This window comes from Bos grunniens, chromosome X (assembly GCF_055505025.1).
Source record: "Bos grunniens cultivar Pamir isolate PY7600 chromosome X, Bosgru_T2T1.0, whole genome shotgun sequence".
Taxonomy (NCBI): domain Eukaryota; kingdom Metazoa; phylum Chordata; class Mammalia; order Artiodactyla; family Bovidae; genus Bos; species Bos grunniens.
This window is the reverse complement of record NC_141194.1, coordinates 5,734,762-5,756,492: the sequence shown is the minus strand read 5'-3', so window position 1 is coordinate 5,756,492 and position 21,731 is coordinate 5,734,762. Positions and strand designations below refer to the sequence as shown.

Below are 21,731 nucleotides of genomic sequence, written 5' to 3'. Positions count from 1 at the left end.
TATCGTTACCATCTTTCTAAATTCCATATATATGTGTTAGTATATTGTATTGGTGTTTGTCCTTCTGGCTTACTTCACTCTGTATAATAGGCTCCAGTTTCATCCACTTCATTAGAACTGATTCAAATGTATTCTTTTTAATGGCTGAGTAATACTCCATTGTGTATATGTACCACAGCTTTCTTATCCATTCATCTGCTGATGGACATCTAGGTTGTTTCCATGTCCTGGCTATTATAAACAGTGCTGCGATGAACATTGGGGTACACGTGTCTCTTTCCCTTCTGGTTTCCTCAGTGTGTATGCCCAGCAGTGGGATGGCTGGATCATAAGGCAGTTCTATTTCCAGTTTTTTAAGGAATCTCCACACTGTTCTCCATAGTGGCTGTACTAGTTTGCATTCCCACCAACAGTGTAAGAGGGTTCCCTTTTTTCACATTGCTTACTGGTTTATCATCAATACAGGTTGAGAGGTTATATCTCATAGGAGTACTTGGAATTCTGAAAGCAGAAAAGGACATTATTTCTATATGTGCAACTTCTAAAAGTCAGTGAGCTGCAAAAGGAGAGATCGGAGGCCAGGAGTTTTGGGTATCTTTCCTACTAAGCCATGTGAACTCGCCTCTGTCTCTCTCAAGATGGAGGAATCTAACATGCTGGTCCTTCAGCGAAAACCCACCGAGTATATTGTTTTCATGAAATGGTATTTTAATATTACTTCATTGACTTCCTTCACAAGTGCCAAAAAAAAATTCATGTATTGTGAGAAATACTATTTCCACTAATTACTGAAATCAGAGCATCTATCAAGGTTGGTGAAAGTATGTTCTTACTAAGTTAAATTTGCGGATTCAGTGTAATCTACACAGCGTACTTTTAGGTCTGCATTACAGCCTATGATGAAGGGGGAGGTGTGGTCAACCTGGGCAGGAAGGAATCTGTGGCTGAATTACGTTTTCCTTTAAAAAACAGGCGCTAAATAGGAAAGGATCACAGAAGGAAATCAGATGCACTGGGATTACCATCAGGTTCCATGTTGCTTTCTAACCAGTAAATCAGAATGTTGTGCACTCTTGTAGAAGAACAGCTCGGGAAAAGTAGGAAGAGTGTGACGCACACGCAGCCTCCCCTTCAAAGACGCCGGCCCGCTCGCCTCCTGGAAGTCGGGGCTCCGTTCTTCCAAGACAACCAGCTGCAGGTCAAGGTGTACTGGAAAAAGACGGAAGGTGAGCAGATGCTTGCTTGGTCATCGCTGTCCTTGAGCTTTATTCTAATATCCGAGTACAGTTGATGGACAGTGTTGTGTGAGTTTCAGGTGTACACCAAAGGGATTCGGCTGTACATATACACAGGTTGGTTCTTTTTCAGATTCTTTTTCCAGTTGGCGGTGGTGGTGGTTTAGTCGCTAAGTCGTGTCTGACTCCTTGCGACCCCATGGACTGTAGCCCGCCAGGCTCCTCTGTCCGTGGGACTCTCCAGGCAAGAGTACTGGAGTGGGTTGCCATTTCCTTCTCCAGGTGATCTTCCCGACCCAGGAATCGAACCCGGGTCTCCTGCATTGCAGGCAGATTCTTTACCGACTGAGCTATGAGGGAAGCCTTAGGTGATTCCATTGAGCAGAGCTCCCTGTGCTATACAGTAGGTCCCTGTTGACTATTTTAAACATAGTAGCGTGCACCTGTCCATCCCAGACTCCCAGTGTGTTCCCCAACCCCACCAGTCCCCTTTGGTAACTGTCAATTTGTTTTCTAAGTCTGTAAATCTATTTGTGTTTTGTAAATAAGTTCGTCGGTATCATTGTTTTTAGATTCCACAGAGAAGTGATACCCTGTTTCTCTCCCTGATTCCCTTCCTGTGATCATGTCTACCTCCCTACCCATATCACTGCACGTGGCATTGATTTCAATCTTTATGAAGCTGAGTAGTATTCCGTGTGCCTGTGTACCACATGGACTCCTCTGTCGATGGAGATTTAGGCTGCCACCGCGTCTTGACTATTGTAAACAGTGCTGCAGCGGGCTGCATGTACGTCTTCAAATGACGGTTTTCTGCAGGTATGTGTCCAGGAGTGGGCTTGCTGGGTCAGATGGCAGCTGTGTTTTTAGTTTTCTTAGGAACTTCCAGACTGTTCTCTCAAGTGGCTGCGCCAATTTGCATTCCCACCAGCAGTGCAAGCGAGTTTCCTTTTCTCCACACTCTCTCCAGCATTTATTGTTTGTAGACTTTTGATGACAGTCGTTTTGACTGGTATGAGGTGGTAACTCATTGTAGTCTTGATTTGTATTTCTGCAATAATTAGCAACGTTGACCATCTTTTCGTGTTCCTCTTAGTCACCTACATGTCTTTGGAGAAATGTCTTTTTAGGTCTTCTGGTTTTTTGATTGGGTGGTTTGTTGGTATTGAGGTGTATGAGCTGTAGATTAAGGCTTCATCAGTCATATGCAAATATTTCCTCTCATTTCTGGGTTGTCTTTTTGTTTTATTATTTCCTTTGCTGTGCAGAAGCTCTCAACTTTAATTAGGTCCCGTTTGTTTCTTTTCTGATTTTATTTTCATTACTCTTAAGAGGTGGAGCCAAAAAGATCTTGCTGTGATTTATTTCAGAGAGTGTTCTGCCTGTGCTTTCGTCTAAGAGTTTTGTGTTTGTTGTTTGCGTTTAAGAGTTCTGAGCTGTCAGGGTGCTTGTGTAAATGTCACCATCAAGCCACACTACTGCTATTAAGGAAACAGCTGAACAAAGTGCATGCACGCTTTCTTCTTTTATCGAATGCCTTGCTGCTCTGACATTTGAATGGGTTGCCCCTGGTTCCCAGGAATGTGTTACCACGTTCTGAAATCTGCTGCTGACATTGCATCATTTCAGGGATATGGACCTGTCTTCACCTCTTTCCTAGAAAGCCGGTCTTGTGTTCAAACACTCAAAACAGTCGTTATTTTGCACTGTAAAGCTCTGTTCTAAAGTAATTATTTATTACAAAGGTGCATAATGCACATAATTTGGAAGACAGGAAAAAAGCCAATTCTCTTCCCAGTAGTTCACGAAAGTAGCATTTTAGTAGATTCGCTTTGCTAAGTTTCCTATACCTCCCGTGTCTCACCAGGTTATTATATATGTATGCATAGTCTCTCAGAAACAGTGGAAACAGTATCAGACTTTATTTTGGGGGGCTCCAAAATTACTGCAGATGGTGACTGCAGCCAGGAAATTAAAAGACACTTACTTCTTGGAAAGATAGTTATAACCAACCTAGATAGCATATTAAAAAGCAGAGATATTACTTTGCCAAGTCTAGTCAAGCCTGTGGTTTTTCCAGTGGTCATGTATGGATATGAGAGTTGGACTGTGAAGAAAGCTGAATGCCGAAGAATTGGTGTTTTTGAATTGTGGTGCTGGAGAAGACTTTTGCGAGTCCCTTGGACTGCAAGGACATCCAACCAGTCCATCCTAAAGGAGACCAGTCCTGGGTGTTCATTGGAAGGACTGATGCTGAGGCTTAAACTCCAATACTTTGGCCACCTCACGCGAAGAGTTGACACATTGGAAAAGACCTTGATGCTGGGAGGGATTGGGGGAAGGAGGAGAAGGGGACTACAGAGGATGAGATGGCTGGATGGCATCACCGACTTGATGCACTTGAGTTTGGGTGAACTCTGGAAGCTGGTGATGGACAGGGAGGCCTGGCATGCTGCGATTCATGAGGTCACAAAGAGTCAGACATGACTGAGTGACTGAACCGAACTGAACTGTAGTCTCTCAGTCGTGTCCGACTCTTTGGGACCCCGTGGACTGTAGCCCGCCAGGCTCCTCTGTCCATGGGATTCTCCAGTGGGTTGCCGTTCCCTTCTCCAGGGCATCTTCCCGACCCAGTGATCGAACCCAGGTCTCTTGGATTGCAGGCTGAGCCACCAGGGAAGCCATTTTTATGTGTGTGTGTGTGTATATGTAAAATGACCACATTTTCAAATAATATATTTGCATTTTATATACTGTTAGTCTTTTTAATAACATTTTGAAATGGTTACTTTGATGGATATTATGTGCTGTCGTAATTGCACTGTAGCCAAACATTTAGTTGCCTTCAGAATTTGTTTTATCATTAATACTGCAGTGAATGTTCATCCTTAGAATAGATTCTGTTTTCTTTTTATCTTTGAGATAAATTCCTTTCATTCCTTTGTTTCCTAAGAGTATTTGTTTTGCATTACTGAAAAACTGCTTTTAGAGATAATTGACATATGTATTATCACTTCTGTGCATTTTAAGACTCAAAATCTCTTTTAGGCAAAACTGTTTCATGAATTAGTTTTCAAAATTGTTACTTTTCTGAGGCACCGTTTTACTCAGTGTTATCAGCTCATGTGCCGGGATATTGATGCTGGAGCTCTTGTTCTGGAATTTTCTTCCAAGCTGCTCAAATTCATTCTGTAGCTAAAATAACATTACCAATAAGGTTTAGTATTTTATTACTATCATGTTAATTTAAATTTATTCAATATTACTAAAGTAACATTATGTATACATATTGCAACATTTAAATTAATATTAATTGATTAATTTTAATATTCATATTAACATTAAATGATAGAATTTATTTAATCTCTTATACAGTCAGCTCTCCACATCAGCGGGTTCTGCATCTGCAGATTCACCGGTCTGTGGGTCCCGTACTCTTGTCTACGGTCAGCAGCTGGTTGAACCCAAGGATGCAGAACCCGCAGGTATGAAGGGCTCACTGTGGGACTCCAGCATCCATCCTTGGAATTTGGTATTCAAGGTGGGGGGTCCAATCCCCAGCCTCCAGTGGGTATTGGAGGATGACTGTCCTTACCAATTTAAAATTAGCATCGTACGTCCATATGACATTAGTATCAATGAAATAACACGTTTTATTATCGAACGTGTAAGCATCTCATCTAAGGAACAGGTGAACATACGGGAGATGAAAGCATATCAGGCTCAGAGGAGTAAACCACCAACATCCTGACTTCTGAACGTGCACACATGTTGTACCTGTACTTGAGTTTATCCAGATAGGATCTTAACGACCTGTACCTGGCTTCCCGCAGTGAACAGTACATGGGGGACACTCACCCAGTCTCCTGCAGGAAGCGCTGATTCATCCACTCATCTTGCTGCACCGTTTTGTGCCCGGGACACCTCCAGCTGTGACGTTTCTTGTCAACAGTGGCTGGAGATTTGCTTGGCCCCAGTGATGGGCTGGGAAGAAGGACTTCCCTGGTGGTCCAGTGGTCAAGACATCACCTTCCAAAGCAGGGGTCGCGGGTTCCGTCCCTGGTCGGGAAGCTAGGATCACATGTGCCTTGGGGCCAAAAGCGAAACGAAACATGAAACAGAAGTGATGTAGCAAATTCAATACTTTTCAAAGGATCTGCATCAAAGAATCTTAAAGATGGAAAAGAACAGCACCGTTGTGGACATCCTGTGAACACACCTTCTGAGTCACACATGTGCGTACATATTCCCCCCACCCAGAGGTGAGACTCTTAGGTCAGAGGACATAGACCCCTAGAAGAGTCTTGCACAGAGCTTGGACCATGCACCCGCCCACAGAGAGGCTTAGATGTTCTCCCCACAGTCTCCCCAAGTGGAGAATCCATCTTTTCCTCACTTCAGCCCTTCTGGTATGTGTGTCGTGATGGCTCGCTGCTCTTTGTTCTTGCGTCCAGGGGTTGAACACCTCATCGTGAGTTTATTGGCGATGGGGCTCCTCTTTTCCAAAGCACTCTCTAGGTGGTTTAGCCAGTCTGTCCTGCAAGAGTCCTTTATGTATGGGGTATTCGAGTCATGTGCTGGTTTCATCTCAGTTTCTTTCTACTTTTATTTCTTTCAATTTCCTGATAGTTCTTAATTTGGGGCTTCACTGGGCTTCCCTGGTGGCTCAGTTGGTAAAGAATCTGTCTGCAATGCAGGAGACCCTGGTTCAATTCCTGGGTAGGGAAGATCCCCTAGAGAAGGGAAAGGCTGCCCACTCCAGTATTCCTGGGCTTTGCTGATGGCTCTGCTGGTAAAGAATCCGCCTGCAATGCGGGAGACGTGGATTCGATCCCTGGGTCGGGAAAATCCCCTGGAGAAGGGAACGGCTGCCCACTCCAGTACTCTGGCCTGGAGAATTCCATGGACTATATAGTCCATGGGGTCACAAAGAGTTGGACATGACTGAGCGACTTGCACTTTCATTTGGGGCTTCACTACTGGCTCAGACGGTAAACAACGTGCCTGCAACGCGGGAGACCTGGGTTCGATCCCTGGGTTGGAAAGATCCCCTGGAGAAGGGAAATGGCTATGCTGGTTTTACCCAGGTCGTTCCTGGTTTTATCTAAGTCTTTCTCTACTTTTTCTTTTTTTTTTTTCAGTTTCTTAATAGCTCTTCCTTTAAGGGATGATCAGTTCATCGTTTTGCTTCTTCAGGTCCACTGGGCTCCGTGTACTATGTGAGCACTCTCCTCACACAGGGTCACTCAGGTGCCCTCCTTACGTCCGAGGAATGTCGTTGCTCCATCTTTGCCTCTCAGCTGGCTTTCGTTCGGATTTCATTTCTGTCGTAAGGATCCAGCGTAGGGCATCCGTGTTCCTTTATTTTTCTTTCCCTCTTTTTCCCCCCCCCAAAGAAAAAAAATTTTTAATTGAAGCATAGTTGATTTCCAGCATTTTCTATGAAAATGATCATGTTGTCAGTAAATCATAAGAAAGTTGCATTTTCCTTTCCAGGCTTTGCACATTTTTGCTTCTTTGCCCTGTCTTCATGCTGGCTGAGACTTTGAGTACAATGTTGAATGAAAGTGATGGTTATAGACATTATGTTTGCTTGAAATTCCTTTCTGCCTCTTTCATTTCTGTTTATTCAAAATAAGGATCAGTCAGGAGCACTTTTTTCTTTGCTTTCTTCTGGGTTACTTGATCAGTTTACCAGTCGTTAGAAAACAGGTCTAACTGTTCCACTAGTAATATGGAAACAGGTAGTAGTATTATTTATAAGTAAGAGAAATCACTGCAATTGAGCATCTCCAAGCAACCCTTGTATGTAAATAAAACACAGTTCACTTGTAGTACTCGGACCAGAGTAAGTCGGAGTTTAAGAATACGTTCTTAAGTAAGGGAGGAACTAGGGATCTAGAGATCCCCTAGAGCAGCGGTCCTGAACCTCGGATCTAATGCTTGGTGCTCAGAGGTGGAGCTGATGGAATAAACAATAAGACAAAGCACACGGCAAATGGAACGCCACTCGTGAAAGTGAAGTCGCTCAGTCGTGTCCGACACTTTGTGACCCCATGGACTGCAGACTACCAGGCTCCTCTGTCCATGGGATTTTTCCAGGCAAGAGTACTGGAGTGGGATGCCATCGCCTTCTCCAGGAATGCACTTGAATCATCTCAAAAACCCATCTACCCCCACCCCCCTATCCGTGGAAAAGTCATCTTCCACGAAACGGGTCCCTGGTACGACCACGGAGGTTGGGGACCACTGCTCTAGAGAGAAGAGGAATCAAGACCCATCTCAACGGCATGCCCAAAGTGGGGTGAGGTGGCCAGGGACCCCAACAGTGACTGCCCAGACGAACTGGAGAACCCTGGGGAGCGCCGAGGCAGAGGCCCACAGGAGCCGGGGTGGCTTCCAGAGGAGGGAAGGGGTGAGTGAGGTCAGAACCCCCTGAGACGGCGTGTGAGGTGCTGGAGTTGTGGTCCAGCACGTGGTCACTACGCACACCGAGTGACGACTCTGGAATCAGCCGCGTCAGTATCTTTGCAGCAAGAGGAGAGGACTGGTTCAAAGGAGGGCTTCCCGTGCTGCTGGTGGTAAAGAACCCGCCTGCAAATGCAGGAGTCGTAAGAGACGCGCGTTCCAACCCTGGGTGGGGAAGATCCCCTGGAGGAGGGCATGGCAACCCACTCCACTGTTCTTGCCTGGAGAATCCCCTGGACAGAGGAACCTGACGGGCTACAGTCCATGGGGTGGCAAAGCGTCGGACACGACTAAGTGACTAAGCACGCATGCATGGCTTGAAGGTGACCCATGAACATGCTGTGGACTGTGTGTCTTTAAAGCTCTACCTTACGCTACTGATTTGAAAAGGAAAGACAGGCTGTGGATCGTGCGTGCCCACGGGACTGTGTCCTTGCAGATTCGTGGCGTCACTGGGGTTTATGCGCCAGTCCTGGGGTGCTTGTGGTCCTCAGTGGCGATGCTCGTGCAGGGCATGGTGCTGGGCTGGAAGGGACCCCGCGTCCACGTTCCCACCCGCCGCTGCCCTCTCAGTTCCTCCCTCGAGCTGGGAACACACCCTCGGCATGGTCTGCTTTCCCGCCGTGGACACTGTGTCTGTCTCATTGAGATCTATTCTGTGTAAAAGTGGCCCAAAGTGCAGAGCTGCCCCCTAAGGCTCCCCAGGAGGAAGGTGACGCCCCACCCGGCAGCGGAGGTGGGCGGCGGGCCATTCCCCTGCAGGTGTGGCCTGTGGCACCATGAGCTCAGTGTGAGGGAGGTAGTAACGTGGAGCCGCCTCCAGAAACAGCGAGAGGAGAGCCCCCAATTCAGGCTTGAGGCTGCGTGTCAGGGGCCGGGGTCACACTGAGAGCCCGTGAGGATGCTCTGAAAAAGGGGAAGAAAGTAACTGTGCAAGTTGCTCAGTTGTGTCCAACTCTCTGCGACCCCATGGACTATACAGCCCATGGGATTCTCCAGGCCAGGATACTGGAGTGGGTTGCCTTTCCCTTCTCCAGGGGATCTTCCCAACCCAGGGATCAAATCCAGGTCTCCTGCATTTCAGGTGGATTCTTTACCAGCTGAGCCACCAGGGAAGCCCCAAAAAAGGTAAAAAAGGGGTTACGTTTGTGGGTTCTGAGATGATGACGGATTAAAATACAGTGGCGCGGGAGGCAAAAGACACTAGCTGTCCTTCTATCCGGGATTGTGAAAATGCTTTCAACTAGAGTTCTTTGTGTGTGTGTGTGTTAGTGGCTCAGTCGTGTGACTCTTTGCAACCCCACGGACTGTAACCCACCAGGCTTCTCTGTCCATGGAATTCTCCAGGCAAGAACAGTGGAGCGGATTGCCATTCCCTAGAGTTCTTTCAGTTCATAAATAATTGTAATATCTCTTAGATTAGATTTGGGTTTTCCCTAGTGGCTCAGATGGTAAAGAATCCCCCTGCAGTGCAGGAGACGTGGGTTCTGTCTTGGAGTGGAGAAGATTCCCCTGGAGAAGGAAATGGCCACCCACTCCAGTGCTCTTGCCTGGAGAAGCTCAGATAAGACAGAGAAACCCGGCATGCTACAGTGAGCCCATGGAGATCACAAAAGAGTCAGACATGACTGGGGTGACTAATGCTTTTAAGAGAGATGTAATAAGTTTTTTAAAAAACAAACACATTAAAACAGCTTACTTCCTGATTGGCGGACAACGATACCTGTCACCGCAGGAAGCCAGTAACCCTGCATTTCCACCAAGGAGCAGCCACCCAGGATTTGCTACAGTGTGTTCATGGTTGACTTTCTAAACCCTAACTTGTGCGAGTTACAAGACAGCTGCAGACTTTATGTGAGATGCAGGCCGCTGTTTGGAAAAGCTTGGACTGCGAGCTGTGCCTGAAAACATGCTATAAAGGCCTGCGGGAAAGACAGGCAGTTCCTGTAAACTGTGTTTTGCAGTGTGGGTTTGGTGGAAGGCAACTGATCAACAGACACCTGCCGTTGAGAAGACGGTTTGTGACTCTTGGTGGCCAAAGTGAGGGCCCTCCATGCCTCTCAGGGAGACCCCAGGGTCGGGCAGGAGGCAGAAACAGTGCTCAGGAGGCTTGACCGTGCTTTCTGTGGTCGGGGAGGGACAGGAAACACTGGTCATTCTGGGGGTTGGCGGGTCTGGATCATCACAGTGGGCTCTGGGAAGTGGTGGTGATTTAGTTGCTCCGTCGTGTCCTACTCTTTGCGAGTCTGTAGCCCGCCAGGCTCCTCTGTCCATGTGGATTCTCCAGGCAAGAATACTGGAGTGGGTTGCCATGCCCTCCTCCAGGGATCTTCCCTACCCAGGGATGGTACCTGGGTCTCCTGCATTGCAGGCAGATTCTTTACCAACTGAGCCATCAGGGAAGCTCAGGTTCTGGACACAGGCTGCCGCAGTTCCCTGGCCCTGGAGGGCTGATGAGGGTGGACCTGGTGACCCCAAGGGTGAGGGTCCCCCCTCTGAGGGGATGCTGGGGTGCAGGCTCTGGGTTGGCCGGTCTGCACAGAACATGGATGCCTGCAGGTGAGCTGTCTGCTCTCTGGACATAAGGCCATCCCGGGGAGGGCCGTCCCACCAGGCTCTAGGAGGTCAGAGCCTCACAGATACAGGAAACCAAAGGAATCGTTAAATAAAGGCAGAGGGAACGCAGTGGGGTAGGAATCTAGGGTGTGGAGTCTGCTGAGCCAGCCACGGGAAGTGATTGGAAAGCCTTGGGTTTGCACGGAGATCCTCACCAAGGTGGGGGTCCGTGTCCAGAGACCCAGGGTGTGCACTCAGAGCCGGCAGCTTGCAGAGCTAAAGGGTGGGAGGGGCCATCGGATGTGTGGCTCAGTACATGCTCCTGTGAACCGTGCTATAGGAACACATGGGTTCTTGGGGGACCTGGAGCCGTGGGTAACAATTGCACATCGCACAGCTGTAGTGCGGCAAAGTGGGGTCCACTTGGCTGCTCGGCACCGGAGACTGTGAGGACTCTGCTGTGCCCTGCTCCAGACTTGGCAGGAACTGGCCTATTATCTGTGGTGCAAATCATGCTCTCCAATACGGGGCGGGGGGGGCACCCACCTGTCCAGTGGGATTTTACATTAAGATGAAAAGTCTGATCCTTTCAGCGGCAGCAGCAAATGCTTTGACTTGCTTTGTGGGCTTGAGGGACGCAGGGGTTCACCACGTACAGAAGCGAGTTTGCTTTGGGGCACACAGGGGCGTCGGGTGGCGCCCTGCCTACCGCTACCTGCCCTGCTCAGGGCTCTGCCCACCCCTTCTGTGAGCTGTGCCCACGCTGTAGTTATCGCCATAACCGTCTCGTCAGTACACTGTGCTTCTGTCATGATGGTTCTGTATTCACCTGTATCCCACCTCCGTCCAACCTAACGTGGATGTCACCCACGCACGCTGGTACTTACCCAGACGCCTCCGTATTTCGGGTCCACGAGTCCAGCTGCCTCTGGGAGGTCATTTGAGCACAATGCGTCGAGCAGCAGCACCTGTTGAAAGAAAGGGTATGAATTCGCTCATCACTTGACTTCGTACTTTGCGTATAATGTACAGTTCTTCTCCAGTCAACCCATAGCTCTTGACGTCTGCCGTGTAAAGAGTTACAACCTCAACCCTTTTTAGCTAAACAGCGTTGATGCCTGCTTGGTATCTCTTTGCTTTCTGGTGGAAAAGTCCTCTTCTCATTTCCCAAAGTGCTCCAGAGCAAGTTTCCAGCGGACCCAGCACTCCATCAAAGACGTCTGAGCTCTGAAAACCTCCCATCAAACGCTTGGTTTCAGTGCGGCCAGGATGCGAGGCTGATCCCCCCAGGGGTGGCGGGAGGGGGCAATGCCTTTCACGCCTGCCCGGGGACTCACTGGGTGATTGATAAACCCGGCCCAGCCTCTGTTCCCACACTCAGGCCTGGCTCTGGAGCACTTTTGTCTTTTTTTTCCACTCGGTCGATCGCCCAAAGAAAAGACACGGACAGAAAACGGGCTGCTCGGGGCGGAAGTGGAGACGTTACATAAGGGGCCCTGTTCTCTGGGTGCTGGGGGAGCAGGTCTGATTCTGCAGGGGTCACACAGGCGGTGAGGCTGGGGCGCACTCACTGCAGACTGTTCTCACTCTCGTCTCCTGAGGAGGAGACCCTGTGCACATGGAGCACACACGGAGCAGACATGGAGTCCACACGGAGTCCACACAGCACACATGGAGCACACACCGAGCACACGCAGAGTCCACACCGAGCACATGCAGAGTCCACACCGAGCACACACAGAGTCCAAACGGAGCACACACAGAGCAGACATGGAGCAGACATGGAGTCCATACAGAGCACACATGGAGCACACGGAGTCCACACAGAATCCACACAGAGCACACATGGAGTCCACAGAGCACACACGGAGTCCACACAGCACACACAGAGCACATGCTGAACACACACACAGCACACACGGAGTCCACACAGCACACACAGAGCACATGCTGAACACACACAGAGCACACGCAGAGTCCACATGGAGCACACACGGAGCAGACATGGAGTCTACACAGAGCACACACAGAGCACATGCTGAACACACATGGAGTCCACACAGAGCACACACGGAGCCCACATGGAGCACACAGAGTCCACACAGAGCACACATGGAATCCACACAGCACACACGGAGCACACACGGAGTCCACACAGAGCACACATGGAGTACACGGAGTCCACACAGAATCCACACAGAGCACACATGGAATCCACACAGAGCACACGGAGCACACACGGACCACACATAGAGCACACACTGAGCACACACAGTGCTCATATGGAGTCCACACAGAGCACACTCGGAGTCCACACCAGGTCCACACGGAGCACACTGGGGTGGCCAGGCCTTCAGGGTGAGGAAGGGCCAGGCGTTTACTCCTGCCCGACTTCAGGATTTCTTCCACCAGCTTCCTCAGAAATATGCAGGATTGAGAGACTCCTGCGGAATCTCTCTCATCACCTAGGAAACAAGAAGACGGACGCTGGGCATCCCCCATTCTCCTTGGGTTTCGTTACCATGGGTGCCACGGCTGGATTAGGCTCAAGACCTCTGTGGAGGCATCACACTGTCACTTTTCTCATGATATTTTTTTTCCTATCTGGTTCTCGTATCTCAATTTACTTTTCCTTTTATGCTCTATTATGTTTCCCCTGACTTCATTCTTTTCCCCTACTCCATTCTTGAACATTTCTTTGATACGGACCGTTTTTAAAGTCTTCACAGAACGAGTGAAGCGATATCGCTTCCGTTTTACACTTTGGTTCTTTGGCCATGAGGCGTGTGGGATCTTACATCCCCAAACAGGGATGGAACCGACACTCCCTGCATTGGAATGTAGAGTCCCAACCACTGGACCATCAGGGAAGTCCTAAGCTGATTTTCTATTGAGGAAACAGCAGGCAGAATTTGGGAAGACCTCCGTCCTCAGCCTGGAGGGTGCCCGTCTGCATTGCCTGCAGGGTGCCCGTCTACATTGCCTGCAGGGTCCTCTGTCTCCTTCCTGTTCTCTCCAGCTTCAGGAATGTCAGACCGTGAGCCCTCTTGCTTGCGGACTGTTGTTTTTTTTTTTCTTTTTTTTCACTTAACTGTGTTCACCTTACAGATCCCGGCAACGGACAGTATCACGTGGAGTGGTTTCCGGAAGTCTGCACCCACAACGAATCTGCCAGGCTGGAGGCGTCCTCAGCCGTGACCCAGGTGAGGAGGAGGAGGCCTGAAATGGGGGTGCTCGGGGGCTCTTAGACGCACCCGCCCTGCGGGCACAGCTGGACAGGAAGAGGTGCAGGCTGAACGTGCCATGGGTGACTCAGTCACCGACCCGTTACCTTCGGACAGGTGGGGAGGAGACACAGCGTCACGTGTTCACTCACCCCTCATCCCTGCATGTTGTCAGCATGGTGGGGGGACCCTGAGACTCAGAGATTCCAGACAACAGCTCACAAGGAGCTCCCAGGGCAAACGCCGTCAGCCTGGGAGTGTTTTATCTTAATCACACAGAAGCTCGGAATTCTCTTCTCCATTCTGAGTCGGAACCCCCTGTGACCTGAAGGCCTCATTTTCCCAGGGCAAATGGGAACACTTCCCAGGGTTTCTCTGCAACCCTGTCCCTCAGCTTCACCTTCAGCTACATCCCTACCTCGTGCCAGCTTGTGCTGGGGGTGGAAGACCCGCCCGTCCTGGGCCCCAGCACGTGCTCTTCTGACGTTAAGGGTCCCGGACACGCTCCCAGCTGCAGCTCTTGTATAAGGGTAGGAGGCCGTGACAACTGCATGCCTAGAATTGACCCATACACTCCCTAACACAACTTACCTACAGTTGACACACACACCCTAATACAACTGCTTGTCTAGAATTGACACACACACCATAACACAACTGCTCGCCTGCAATTGACACACACACCCTAATACAACTGCTGGCCCAGAATTGACACACACCCCCTAACACACCAAGGGTAAGAAACCTCACACGGGCTTGTTACAACCATCACTATCAGCTTTCCTGTTCCTGCAAGGTTATATATGTAGTCTACACAATGTCCTGACAACGACACCCTACAAGGGACACACACCCCCTGCCACATCAAGGGAAGGAGGCATCACATGAGCTTGTTCCAACCATCACTCTCAGCTTTCCTGTTGGTGTTGGGTTATCTACGTGTATACAAGGCCCTGAAAACAACACCCTAGAAGGGACACACACACACAGCCTAACATACCAAGGGTAAGAAACATCGCACGAGCTTGTTACAAATGTCACGGTCAGCTTGCCTGTTCCTGTAAGGTTATATATGTGTGCAGGAGGCCACGACAACGCCACCCTACAGGGGACACGCACACGCTCAAGAAGAGAGAAAAACAGCACAGTAGCTTGTTACAACCATCACCGTCAGCTTCCTCTTCCTGTAAGGCGACAGTCCCAGCCCCGTCAGCCCTCCACGGTTGAGTCTGGCCTCGTCATTCTGTTTAATCATCACACTCCAGCCGGAAGCAACAGAGAGAGCCCTCCAGAGAGGGGAGACGAGACACGGCTCCAGAATGTCTTCTCCGCCTTCAGGAAAGACTCAGGTCTAAACTGAGCCTGTGTCTGGGAGGAAGCCCGAGTTAGCTTTTTTTTTTTTTTAATAACAATTCGGGTTGATATTCACAGCTTTTCACCCTCCCTGTCCAGCCAGCTCCCCATGGTGGGTCGTGACGGTCAGAAAGGGGCTGCCGTGGACTGAATGCTTCCACCTGGTTGTTCTAGAGCCTGGGTGACACCCCCTTGCCCCAGGAGCGGGGGTCATGGTGTAAATCATCTCGGTGAGGACCCTGTGTGGTTTTTGTAAAGGCTGTATCGCACACACGCGCACACACACACACACACCCCACCACATACAAGAAGACAACCGCATGGGACATCATCGCATCTCCTGCCAAGTCCGTTCCCTTGTGAGAATTTTACAGCTGACGTGTTCTCTCTGTCTCCGTCTCGCTCTAGGAAAACTACATGATTCTTCTAGACCTGTCATTCTCCTGCAAATACAAGGTGATCGTGCAAGCCGCGCGGCCCCAGGGTCGCTGGAAGGCGGAGAGCGCGTCCTTCACGACCCCACCGTGCTCCGCGCTCAAGGGCAAGGCCCACAAGCACTTCAGCTGCCCCGGCGCGGAGGAGGGTACGTGTCACCTGGAATCCCCAGAGGGGCGCGGCGCTAGGCACAGCTCCAAAGCACGATTCACGAGGCCCCGAAACCCACAAGGGTCACCCCTTTCTAGACGGCCCTAGGACAGCCCTGTCTAAAGGGAACGTGTATATACGAACACTCGCATAGCCTCCGAAGTCCAGCTGCACTTAGCCACCCAGGCTTTGCTGAAGGATCAGCCCTTAGAAGTGAAAGAGAAAGTCGCTCAGTGGTGTCAGACTCTTTGCGACCCTGGACTGTACAGTCCATAGAATTCTCCAGGCCGGAATACTGGAGTGGGTAGCTTTTCCCTTCTCCAGGCGGATCTTTCCAACCTAGGGATGGATCCCAGGTCTCCCACCTTACACACAGATTGTTTACCAGCTAAGCTACCACGGAAGCCCAAGAATACTAGAGTGGGTAGCCTATCCCTTCTCCAGGGATCTTCCCAACCCAGGAATGGAATCAGGGTCTCCTGTATTACAGGTGGATTCTTTACCAGCTGAGCCACCAAGGAAGCCCAACCTTGGAAGCCCAAGCCCTTAGAAGAGGGGCCGGTATCTCTCCCCGGGTGCTCTGGGGTGCACCTCGTGTAGCTCACTTGACTCGTGTTCAGCCCAGCCCCAGGGGCATTACCCTTCACAGCCTTTCCATCCCCCATCTCCACCTTCTGCAGCCCTGGCCCACATCGAGGGACACTTATCCTCAGAAGCCCCGCCTGGGAGCTGGTTCTGGTCACTGCCGACAGCTCTCACCACGACCCCAGCCTTCCCCACCCACCCTATCCCCCATCACCCACTCCTGCCCTCTCAGTGGCCCAGTCCTCTGAGATCACAGCACTCTTTTCTGCATCGTCCACTCCCATCTGCAAGCTGGACTCGAAAATGACCCTGAGCCATCAGCAGCCACTAGGCACAGAGCTGCAGAGATGAGGGTCCAGCTCAGATGTCATCTGCCCAGGCGGCCATGGGACCTCCCCCTGCCCAAGGGAGGTTGGGTCACTGACCCCGGGGCCCAGAGAATGGCACTCTGAACACCGTCTACTCTGGGGCTGCCCTCTCTCCACCCCTCTAACTGCTTCATGGTTCCCTTTCCTGCACCCACAGGTCACAGTCACGTGCGCCCCAAAATGCAGGCCAAACCTGAGAACCTGTCCGCCTCCTTCATGGTACACAATGCCAACATCACGGGGCACTTCTCCTGGAGGGTGAACCAGGCAGGCTTGCCGCGGCCGGCCACCGGCTTCCAAGTGACCTGGGCCGAGGTCACCACTGAGAGCCGGCCCAACAGCCTCCCAAACAGCATCATCTCTCAGTCTCAGATTCTGCCCGTGGTGAGTGCCCGCCCACCTGCCCCATCTTGGGGTGGGTTCCCCCCCACCCGGAGGGAGCATCCCTGGGGGAGGCAGTTGGGCACCCCAAACCCCCACTGCAGGGGCAACGTGTTGAGACTCACATGTAGGCTTTCTTCTCCTGTGTGAATTCTTGTGCAAGAATCAGAACACACCACCAGGGTTCCTGTGGGCCCCCAGTGAATTCTTTTGTAAGAATCAGAGCACACCATCAGGGTTCCTGTAGATTAACTATCACCATCATAAACTTAGGAGAAACCATCATCTAGCTAAACATGATGACCAGGGCCAGCTCTTAAGGAGACCTCTCCTGTCCACACAGAACACAAAGGTTTCACCATATTCTCTTCTTATGAATCCCTGTCCTTCTGGGCCAAATGGACGTGCCCCATTTGAAGTGCTAAATTTGGGGGGAAAAGAGCTAAAAAGAACCTTGTTCTTTCTCTTCATTTTCCCCTTCAAATCTAGCCAGAGCACATAATGAGCTGGAGTGCCTTCCAGGCCAACTTAATTCCTTGGCTTGGGGGGTGGGGGGGAAAGCATGTGTGGGCTTTTACCAACTCTCAAAATGCCCTTAGAATATGCAACTCTTGCTCCAAAAAGAGAAAAAAAAAAAACAAAAAAAACACCTAAATCCCGGAAGGAAAAAAAAATTCCATGGAATTGGACAGTAATTATTCTGTGTATGTGCATTAGGTTCTATTGAGTTCTAAGACCAAAAAAAAAAAAAAAAAAAAGCATTGGCATAAAAAGAAACATTTTTTGGCTGCGGGCACTGACAGATACTGTCTTTTAAGGAGCACAAGTTGGCGCGTTTCCCCGAGACGTGGATTATCAAGAATTCACATCACAAGATGTGCAGATGAAAACTTTTAAAGCCTGGGAAAGTCTTAGGTTCAGGAATGGAAAATGCAGTCCCCGGGAGGGGGTGGGGGTGAGCCACAAGAACTGGCCTGACTCATGTGAGCTCTTGGCTGCCAAGAGCCGGGGTCTCCTTGCTGCCCAGACCACCAGAGGCGGGGGACGGGGCGGGGAGGGGGGCTGTCTCCAGCGAACGTGGACAGATCGCGGTACCCTGAACATGGCGGAGTGGAAGCAAGCGAAGCGCACCTGCGCTAACACGGTGACGTCGCGAGGGGGTGTGGTCTCTGGAGGAGAGTCCAGACGTGGGTCGTGGTCAGAGGCAGCGCCTGACAGCCCTGTGTCCCCCAACGCCTTCCCTCCCCTTCCCCAGGATCACCCCGAGCTCTCGGTCCCGGGTCTGCGGCCCACCACCCTCTACCGCCTGGAGGTGCAGGTGCTGACTGCGGGTGGGGAGGGGCCCGCCACCATCAGGACCTTCCGGACCCCCGACGTGCATGGTGAGTCCCGGCCGGGGGGGTGGGGGTCCCGCCTGGCTTGCAGACACACAGAAAGTCTTGGTGAAAAAACGAAAATCTATAGATCCAACATTGCAGGCTCCTACCCACAGGGAGTTATCTGAACCTGAAGCCCCCCCTCTCTTTGTACGTACTTCCTCCCAGGCTACCTGATCCGCTCCCATTTCCCTCCCCTGCACCCTCCTCCTCCCCTTCTGTTACTTTTTTGCTCTACGGAAGGCATGCTTTTTTCTTATCTTCTAACCGTAAATACACAACAGGTAGGGCTTCCAGTGCAGATGGACGTTAGAGACATAAGGCTTGATCCATCGGTCGGGAACATCCCCTGGAGGAGGGCATGGCAACCCACTCCAGGTTTCTTGCCTGGAGAGTCCCCATGGACAGAGGAGCCTGGACACGTTATATTCCATGGGGTCGCACAGAATTGGACACGACTGAAGTGACTTAGCATGCACCCACACAAGGGGGAAAAAATCCATCATCTCATATCATTCTGAAATTTTTTTAAAAATTAAGATGTTCAAATATAACTATATAGGAAATACTACTTTGGTATGGAGCTTATTACAGGTATTTCTACTATATGTAATCTATTGGCTTCCCCGGTGGCTCAGCTGGTAAAGAATCCACCTGCAGTGCAGGAGACCCTGGTTTGATTCCTGGGTCAGGAAGACACCCCTGGAGAAGCGATAGCCTACGCACTCCAGTATCCTTGGGCTTCCCTGGTGGCTCAACTGGTAAAGAATCCGCCTGCAATGCAGGAGACCTGGGTTTGATCCCTGGGTTGGGAAGATCCCCCTGAAGAAGGGAAAGGCTACCCACTCCAGTATCCCAGCCTGGAGAATTCCATGGACTGTATAGTCCTTGGGGTCACAAAGAGTTGGACACCACTGAGCCGACTTTCATTTTCACTATCTATATTACATAAATTTTCTTCATGATATGATCCAAATCAGTCTACTTGACTTCCTGCTAAATCACGTAGATTAAAAATAATTGTCACCTATTGTTTCAAAACAAAGAGCCTCCCGGGCAGCACTAAGGAGATACGCTGGGGAGTGGTTGCAGTTATTTACCATAAAGGAGTTCTCATCCAACTGTGTTTGCTGATATTGAAAAAACGGGAAAGAAAATCTAGTGATGTCTTCAGAGGCCGCAACTGTTAGCTTTGGCAGTGATTGAATACGTGCTGGGTCTGCTAAGCCTGAAGTCCTGGTCTACCCCCAACCCCACCCTCCCTTCCACCCTCCACAGCCACAAGTCTGTTCTCTATGTCTGTGAGTCTGTTCTTGTTTCATAGATGTCACTCACGTGGAGTCTAAATTATGGCACAAAGGAACTTGACTAGGAAACAGAAATGAACTCAGAGACAGAGAGAACAGACTTGTGGGAGTTTGGGATCAGCAGATAGAAACCAGTATCCATAGGATGGATAAACAATGGGTCCTACATTGGAGCAAGGGGACTGCATCCTATATTCTATGATAAACCACGATGGAAAAGAATATACATAGTGTGTGAGCAAGGGAACTGCATCCCATATTCTGTGATAAGAAAGAAAGAAAGTGAAGTTGCTCAGTCATGTCTAACTCTTTGCAACCCCATGGACTATAGCCCACCAGACTCCTCCATCCATGGAATTTTCTAGGCAAGAGTACTGGAGTAGGGTTGCCATTTCCTTCTCCAGGGGATCTTCCCAACCCAGGATCTCTCACATTGCGGGCTTTACTGTCTGAGCCACCAGGAAACCATGATGGAAAAAAATATATACAGTGTGTGCACACATATAGAAGCCGATGGCACCCCACTCCAGTACTCTTGCCTGGAAACTCACATGGACGGAGGAGCCTGGTGGGCTGCAGTCCATGGGGTCGCTAAGGGTCTGACATGACTGAGCGACTTCACTTTCACTTTTCACTTTCATGCATTGGAGAAGGAAATGGCAACCCACTCCAGTGTTCTTGCCTGGAGAATCCCAGGGATGGGGGAGCCTGGTGGGCTGCCATCTATGGGGTCGCACAGAGTCCGACACGACTGAAGCGACTTAACAGCAGCAGCAGCAGCAGCAGGGGCATACATATAAAAACGGTATATATAAAACTGTACTCTCTCTCTCTCTCACTCTCTCTCTCTCTATATATATATATATACACTGTATATATAAAATTGAATCACTTTGGTCTACAGCAGAAATTAAACGCAACATTGTAAATCAGCTATACTCTAATAAAATTTTAAAACGTATGTGTTGGGGAGCAAAGAGTATGCACAGTGGAATAAGTGCAGGAGGAAGCCAAGAGTCATTTAATGCAAGAGGGTGTGGTTCACTGGAACATGGTCCAAGGTGCTTGAGGCCCAGGTCAGGGTGTGAGACGGAGGATGGTGAGATTAACATAGAGACGACTGCCTCTGAGTCACGTGTGGGATGGTGAAACGGAGACTTCCTGAAGGCCTTCGAGACTGCAGGGTCCAGCGCTGAAAGCTTTGAAGGTCATTGGCACGTGGGTAGTAATTGAACCTGGGGGTGTGTACTGGAGGTCAGGAAGGTGAGGAGAGAACAAGACCAGGGAAGTGCTGTGGAAACCAGGAACACCACGGCTCAAGGTGTCGGGCAAAGCGAAGAATCTACATTGGGGATAGTCTATGTTTTCCCAAATTCTTGTGGCTAAATACCAATTTTTTTTTTAACAGTCATTTCAACAGCTATATCTTAGGAGCAATGCTTTCATTTCTATTCCTGTTTTTAAACAGATCATTTAAAATATCAGATTCTTACTTTTCGCTTCAATTCTTCGGTCACTTTAAGTTCTTCATGTAGATGATGTGCTAGAAATAGTAGGCATCCACCCCCTCCACTGTTACACACTTAAGCCTCTGCTCTATTAGGAAAAACACACCGAAGCTAATTTTAGTTCTTAGCAAATGGCAACAATTTTAGTTATTAGCTAAATGGCAACAATTGTGTATTTACAAAGATTAGTTATTAGCAAAACTAAATGGTAACAATTGTGTGTTTAAAACAAAGAGAGCCTCCTGTTGGGTTTCAGATTATGTACATTGCTTTCTCAGCTTAAACTTCAAAAAGGCACGTCAACGGTTTATGTGTTGATAAGAATGAATGATCCTGGGTTTATTTTAGTTTTTAAATGATGGATCAGATTTGCCCCAGCAGCTTTTTGCACTTAGGAGTTTAAAGACAAATCAAAGCCACCCCACTGGGAGCACCCTGTGTGACATCCTGTCCTGTTTGGGACCACATCCACCCATCACTTACAACGTCCCTCCACCGAAAGTGTGTGTGTCGTGAAAGGATGTGGTAATTTCTAAACTTTTCCAAGGAAATACAAAGGGTTCTGGCCGGCTTACATTCTTATAAAGAAAGGAGCTTGTCTTCTTTCTCTTGAGATCTTACAGTTCTACGGAGGGAACCAGAGAGCCGGGGAAGGCATACAGAAAAGAGAGGCAGGGTGGATGTGTATCTGCAAGTTCAGAGTCAGGGCTGGGAGGACCTGGGTGGCAAGGACCGCGGGCAGGGCACAGACACACACCTGTTCCTCCAGTCGGTCCAGCCGGGGA

General features: G+C 49.7%; 2 protein-coding genes across 6 annotated transcripts in view; one reads left to right on the top strand and one right to left on the bottom strand.

Annotated features, from left to right (window-relative positions):
• The window catches only part of ANOS1 (anosmin 1), a 209,473-nt gene that overhangs the window by 183,116 nt on the left and 4,626 nt on the right, over nucleotides 1-21,731 (top strand). For both annotated transcript variants that reach the window (XR_015158983.1, XM_086387829.1), the window contains exons 9-13: nucleotides 1,080-1,226; nucleotides 13,368-13,462; nucleotides 15,245-15,419; nucleotides 16,532-16,758; nucleotides 18,011-18,137. Coding sequence is in view for 1 of the 2 variants with exons in the window: in XM_086387829.1 (XP_086243955.1) it covers nucleotides 1,080-1,226; nucleotides 13,368-13,462; nucleotides 15,245-15,419; nucleotides 16,532-16,758; nucleotides 18,011-18,137 (771 nt within the window). In the remaining variant the exon portion in view is untranslated. The remainder of the gene's footprint in view (nucleotides 1-1,079; nucleotides 1,227-13,367; nucleotides 13,463-15,244; nucleotides 15,420-16,531; nucleotides 16,759-18,010; nucleotides 18,138-21,731) is intronic.
• The window catches only part of LOC147339722 (uncharacterized), a 496,256-nt gene continuing 478,498 nt past the window's right edge, over nucleotides 3,974-21,731 (bottom strand). For all 4 annotated transcript variants that reach the window (XR_015158987.1, XR_015158985.1, XR_015159009.1 and 1 more), the window contains 3 exons: nucleotides 11,147-11,227; nucleotides 5,094-5,322; nucleotides 3,974-4,430 (listed from right to left, as the gene is read on the bottom strand). The gene's annotated coding sequence lies outside the window, so the exon portion shown is untranslated. The remainder of the gene's footprint in view (nucleotides 4,431-5,093; nucleotides 5,323-11,146; nucleotides 11,228-21,731) is intronic.